At 44.1% G+C, this 6,718-nt stretch overlaps 1 protein-coding gene across 1 annotated transcript; it reads left to right on the top strand.

The window, feature by feature from the left end:
* The first annotated feature begins 754 nt into the window (after window positions 1–754).
* samtor (S-adenosylmethionine sensor upstream of mTORC1) lies at window positions 755–6,172 on the top strand. Its single transcript, XM_077567539.1, is given in 6 exon segments — window positions 755–1,111; window positions 3,222–3,363; window positions 3,982–4,074; window positions 4,076–4,097; window positions 4,419–4,589; window positions 5,390–6,172. Coding segments are annotated over 6 exon segments (1,212 nt in total). The 5' UTR covers window positions 755–951; the 3' UTR covers window positions 6,014–6,172.
* The last annotated feature ends 546 nt before the right edge of the window (window positions 6,173–6,718 follow it).

Here is a 6,718-nt window from a genome sequence, read left to right as displayed (position 1 = left end):
CTGGTAGCGGCATGAGCTCACCAGGCTCATCCAGCGAAGCTTTTTGGGACCGTATCAATGGTTGATTCGCAGATTTGCAATACAGCATGGTCGGAAAAGGAGCAAAAGGCAAATGTTTATTTTGAGCCTTTTATTTGTATTTATACAGTCATATACAAATGATGGTAAATATTTAGTAAAAATCAGACCTTGCCTTTGATTTGTGGGTTGTTTGAAAATAAACTCATCAAAGAGGCCTGGAAAAAATGATGGTATCCTTAAAAAATTATGGGATCCCTAGAAAAGATTGAAAATCACACTGAACAAACTTAGTCCAAGGTCAGCTTGGTACATCAGTGTCGGACCTCACATCTGTCATTTGAGACAAAGTGGAGACGACCTAGGAAGACACCATTTGACATGCCACAAAACTTCTGGGAGAATGTCATATGGACAGATGAGACAAAGCAAACGTTTTGGAAGAATGTCATATGGACAGATGAGACAAAACAAACGTTTTGGGACAGCACATCAGCCCAATGTTCACAGAAGACACCGTTAGCTACTGTGAAACATGAAGTTACAACAAAAATACTTTGCAGTAAATGCCTGAAAGGTTTTGGAACCAAATATAAAGTTAAGAGTATCATTTTTGTCGACCTGTTTCATGTTTTTTTTCTTTCTCCTGTTGGACCACAATTTTCTATCGTCAACAGTCTAGCTCGGGCAGGGTTATGAGATTTACGAGGCACCCTGAATGTAACACGATATGCATTCGGTTCCTGGCTTGTGATTGGACATCACGCTGTCACTTCTGAGCACATGTGAGCCACGGCCAGCCAATCAACATGCTTGTTCTTGGCACATGCGCCGCCGGCTCGCCGGTGGAAAAGCAGCTGTGTTGCGGAGGAGGGGGGAAGAAGAGGAAGCCTCAAGCCAGCCACCAGCAGCCGAGCTCACCGGACCGGTGCGATGGACTCCAGCGACGACGTCGAGACCGGGGAGACGGAGAGACACCCGGCACTATTCTACATGCCCATTCCCGACGCGTCCCCGGCTAAGCATGAACAAGAAAAGCTGTCGGGGGTGGTGAAAAACGTCCACCGAAAGCTCCGCAGGAAATACAGGGAAGGTGAGGCCCTCTCGTTTGCTTTTTGCTAGCAGAATGCTAGCTTTGCAAAAACGACACCTAACTTTCTCTTCCTCTAACGTGGGGGAAAAAAATCTTAACATAAGTTGTTAACTTGTGTGATAGCTGAAGCACTCACGCGCTGGCTGTCGTCGACGGTCGGCTGTGTTTCACCCGAGAGAGGCCACAGATAACCCTGACGATCAAATGAAATACCAAAAAAAGGCTAACGTTAACTTGAGGCTGAAATAATAACCAGTTTAGACCACAACAGGTCACTCACAGTACAGTAAATAGGCCTCGATTAAAGCACATCACCAGTCCCCAACTGTTGGGGGTAATGCTTGCATAACTGCGATTAATAACTGATTAATATATATATATATATTTTTTTTTTTTTTTTGTGTGTACCGACAGGGCAAAGTTGTTGTTAAACATGAACCAGCACCTGTCTAAATATTATCTCATAAGTTAGTCTGGACAAACTCTTAAAGATCCTTGAAATATAAACTGGCTACAATTAAAACTACTGGAAACTAATGTTGCATATGCACCTTATTTTAAGGACTGGAATTTCCCCAAATTATAAAATGGCCAACTGTGGGTCAAAAGTAGGTATAGACTCGAATTTTTTTTCAATTTTGTTACATTTACATTTTTTTCCAGGCAAATTTTCCTTCCTGATCTCCATCACTCCTTCAGAGTTACTTTGCATTCTTGCAAGCTTACTTCTGACTGACCTTCAATCGCTGAATCATACTTGCTGCCATCCAACTTTTTTTCCTGCTATATTTTCCAGCCTTGTTTTCCTCCCTTCCCTTTTTCATGCTTCCTTCTTTTCTTCACTTAAAACTACTAGGACCTCATTTCCTTTCCTATCCGAGCGAAATGACCCGGAAGTACTTGGAGGATAGGAACGTTCAAATTCTACAAATGCTTAGGAAAGATGCCAGGAGAGAGACCACCTTTAAGCTACCTTTAGTAAAGGTTACTGCTGACCAACCTTTACGAGTGGCTATTACCCATAATTCTTTACAGCAGCAATATTTAAAGCAATAAAACACCGACAAAGTTGACCGACTACGCAAGGACGCTTGAGTTTCACCCTCAAGACTTTAAGAATTATCTTAAAACAAAACACTCTCATTTAATAAAAATAGAAAAAACGTTTGCATCTTCCCCTCGATAACTTAAAAGTACTTAATTTCTTCCTTACTTCCATCACACCCGTTTTTCTTCATATATCCTTGCACTCCTACTTTTGTTCCTGTTCCTGCCTAAAACTTGGGATGGTCATTTGTGCTGCATCATACCGAGAGTGCAAGCCCGGAAAAGAGCGTGCACCAAAATGGGAAGTCTGCGGAGAGGGTGAAACAAACGTGTACAGTATATCACGCATCAGCTGTTTCTGTATGAGCGAGCAGCTGAAACATGTTGTGTAAGAAGTTAATGGAATAGCTATAATTTACCAATAAAAAAAAAAAGTCGAGTCATGCAAAGGGTTTATTAGTCACACCAGGTCGTTGTATCATTCCTTGTCAGTTATACACGATAAGCAAATTGCACAATGTAGATAAACACAACTGCTATCAGTAGTCCGTGGAGTAAACTTGAAGGGTTTGTAATCATAGGTCTGTGTAGGAAATCATATGAGTCCAGATTTGCATCAGTTTGCGCTTATTGAGGAGCCCTGCCTGACAAATGTCAAGTTGGTTGTTGAGGAGGCACTTGTGTGTGTTAGCTAACCACATGATTGGCTAACAAGCAAAGTGTGATCTGCTTGAATCACAGTTGCTCATGACCTCAGACTGAGTGAGTTTGGCTGCTGCTGCTGTTTATAACCACTTGTAATGCTTCTCTGAAAATGTGCTGTTTTGTGTGGTGCTTGTACACTTTCTTCCCAAGTCCTGAGCATTATGTTGCAGTGACTTACAATAATACTGAATATGCTTTTTAGGACCTTATTATTATTACTATTTTTTTAATTCTTGTTACTCCCCCTGAATTTCTGTTTATTCCCGGCGACTGTTTCCGTTTTTAAAAATTCCCCGAATTTCAAATGAGCAGCTGATTGTTGCTTTCCTTTTTTAATCCCGCTCTTGTTCCCGGACAGTGGGCGACTTTGACAAAATCTGGCGCGAGCACTGCGAGGACGAGCAAACGCTGAGCGAGTACGCTGTGGCCATGAAGAACCTCGCCGATAATCATTGGGCAGCCAACTGCGAAAAGGAGGGCCGCATCGATTGGTGTCACAGGTAAGACTTTCTGTTGAAACTGATTGGACGCCGGCAGGCACTTTTGGCCCACAAAAAGCTTGTAAATAATGCACGTTGTGACACATTTGTAATGGACTTAATTTGTTGAATGCTTACCATAATTTCTTATGTGCTTTAGTAATGCAATTGTTTCTTGCAAAAACAAAGATACGTAAAAGAGTTGATTAAAAAAAAAAAAAGTTCCCCCCCACTATATTACTGAAATGGGCTGAAGAGTGGAGCAGAAGTTTGTCAGTAGCAGCAACAACAACAAAAACAATAGTCCCGGTAATTATAAAAAATCAGCAAATTTACTGGTTGCGCTGGTGTGAGTACGTGAAAACGCACATTTTAGAGGCAGTCTGGAGTCCTGGGCAGCTTTTTATGTAGCACATTTCATACACAAGGTAACTCAATGAGCTTCACATGAATAAAAGTACAACATTTACAAGACATTTAAAAGAAATTGCTAAAATGACTAAAGTAGCGTACAGTGCAAAAAAACAAGATTTTGGAACGATGAGGGTTGTTTATTATTCACAGGAAATTACCGTTCTGAACATGTCTATTGTTGGAGGCTTGATTCAGACAGCTCACGTGTTGTTTGCGTGTCGGCAGTGTGTGCCAGGAGTATTTCCGGGACGGCGGCATGAAAAGAATGTTGGAGAAAGATGCAAAAAGTGCCTCTTTCTCCGCCAGTCCGACTGAAGCGTCTGCGAGTGGAAGGCCATCTTGTTCTGTGCAATGGTAAGATGAGTTCTAACTTCCTCAACATGCAGTACTATGTTTATTATTTTTACTACAGTGCACCTCATCTATTAGCGGTTCACTATTTCAGAATTCATCCATTCTTTTCTCTCTTTTTTTTTTTTTCCTTGAGGAATGTCTCCTCAGGTATTTTCTGAAAACCTCAACTATTTGTGTATTTCTGTGCTCTTTCTGGTATGCCTTAAGATGCCACAAAATGGTGCCCCAAGCCCAGGTTACTAAAAGTAACAATTGGCAAGAAATTGCTACATTTCGGCTGATCGGAGATTAAAATATTTGTAAGTCAGGTAAGCGCTAAGTGGACAATACAAATGTTTGAACCAGAACTTATGCTGTGTTGCAGTCCAGGTGCTCCCATGGGGAAAATCCGCCTCCTGGATGTGGGAAGTTGCTTTAACCCTTTCAAGAAGTTTGACGAGGTTCTAACAGTCGGTATCGACATCGTGCCTGCGGTCGAGGTAAGAGCGTGCGTTGACTTCCATGTGTCAAGAGTGACTCCAGTCAAGTTGCCAGTGTTTTTTTTATGTTGCTATGGAAAAGTTTGCGTGTGTCAAAGAAAGCATTTAATATGTAACGGGGCACTTGTGTTGAAGTGATGATTTGTCACCATGGTTCACTGGAGTTCTCAAGGCTGGCTTTGTAACATTTTTTTTTTTTACTAAAAGACTGTACTGCATACTTGATTTGAAAATGTTTGAAAGACCTTTAATCAAGGGTAAGAGGCAAACAAAATTTTTTTTTAAGAGTTTATCAAAGCTGAGTTTCACTTCTGTTGGCAGTTCATTCAAGTATAACAGCTAAATGCTGCCTCACCATGTTTGCTTTGAACTGATTGACCCGAGTCTGCAGACCTGACTAGGTTTATATTCTATCGGCAACTTCTATGATTTGTGTGCGGCATAACAGCTAAGAGCTACTTCACCATGTTTGCTTTGAACTTTAGGTTCCACTAATTGACCCGAGTCTGCAGATTTCAAGAGCCCCGACTAGGTTTACATTCCATTGGCAACCGTTCCATTAGCGTGCAGCATAACAGCTAAGTGCTGCTTCACCATGTTTTCTTTGAACGTTATGTTCCACTAATTGATCCGAGTCTAGGTTTATATTCTATCGGCAACTTGTATGATTGGTGTGCGGCATAACAGCTTAGTGCTACTTCACCATGTTTGCTTTGAACTTCCGTTTCCACCAACTGGCCCGAGTCTGCAGACCTCAGAATTGAATAATCCTGACGACGTGCGCTTTCCTGTCCCTTCAGAGCGTGTACAAGTGCGACTTCCTCAACCTCCAGCTCCAGCGGCCCCTCCAGCTGACGGGGGACGCAGTGGAGGCCTTCCTCCGCCACCTGCACAACCCCATCGACGCCCTGCCGGGGCAGCTCTTCCACGTGGTGGTATTCTCCCTGCTCCTGTCCTACTTCCCGTCGCCCTACCAGCGCTGGATCTGCTGCAAGAAGGCCCACGAATTGCTGGACCTGCACGGCCTGCTGCTCATCATCACGCCCGACTCCTCGCACCAGAACCGCCACGCCCTGATGATGCGAAGCTGGCGCGTGGCAGTGGAGTCGCTGGGCTTCAAGCGCTACAAGTACGTCAAGTACTCCCACATGCACCTCATCGCCTTCCGCAAGGTGTCGCTGGCCACCACCAGCGACCTGGTGTCGCGCAACTACCCCGAGATGCTCTACATCCCTCAGGACTTCCACCCCAGCGAGGAGGACGAGGGCGGCGAGGCGCAGGCTCGCTCCGACTTCGAGGACGACCAGCTGGCTTGGGCCTTCTCCGAGCTGCCCGACGCCTGCGACTCGGATTCCGGTGAGAGCCAGAGCGGCTCGGTGCCCGGCTTCCAGGAGCTGGAGGACCCCATCCTGCTCCAGACCTAGACCGCACCAGCGCCCCCGACACCCCCCCGCCCCCTTCTCTCTCACTTCAACTGCCACGCTGCCAAATGTAAACCTGCTGCATTCTCCTCGCCCTCCCGCTCCTCTAAACGACTTGCACAGTGCAGAAGAGAGCCGTTTACACAATATTTTCTCATAACACTCTGGCTCTACATATATTTTGATAAATAGATCGACTTTTTCTAAGAGTTGGAAAGTGAGCGCCCCTTAATATATCGACGCTTCCTGCTTCTTGACGTCCGGCATCATTTCCCGGCACGTCAGGTCAGTAAAAACAAAATGACAGCCTGAGCGGCATGTCGGTTGCTGATTGCGTTGAAGAGACTAAACAAGTGGACTCCGGTGGGCTTGCTTGAAAAAGTTGGTGTTGTCCGCTGTTGCGTTGTTTTTAAAAACTCCTTAACAACAATGTGGTATTTGTAGCATTTTAGGATCATCTAACTGGAGTATTCTACTAATGTGACTTAAGTGTGTTGCTCATTGTGTCACAAGGTACTAATGTTTCAAAGTTGTATTTTCCTTTTCTTTTTGAACCCCTTTCCCTTTCGTTAGAGCAGTTATTTGTTTTCAAGCAGAGAAACGATACAAGCGTGTTGCTGCCAAAACTACGGAAGAGGATTATGGCCGGTGAAGAGAGAAAAAAAAAAGTTTGGCAGGATTCTTACCTTAAAGTCAAAATTCTGAGAA

Source organism: Vanacampus margaritifer, chromosome 6, assembly GCF_051991255.1.
Source record: "Vanacampus margaritifer isolate UIUO_Vmar chromosome 6, RoL_Vmar_1.0, whole genome shotgun sequence".
Classification (NCBI taxonomy): domain Eukaryota; kingdom Metazoa; phylum Chordata; class Actinopteri; order Syngnathiformes; family Syngnathidae; genus Vanacampus; species Vanacampus margaritifer.
The sequence above is the reverse complement of the archived record's forward strand: the minus strand, read 5'-3'. Positions and strand labels throughout refer to the sequence as shown.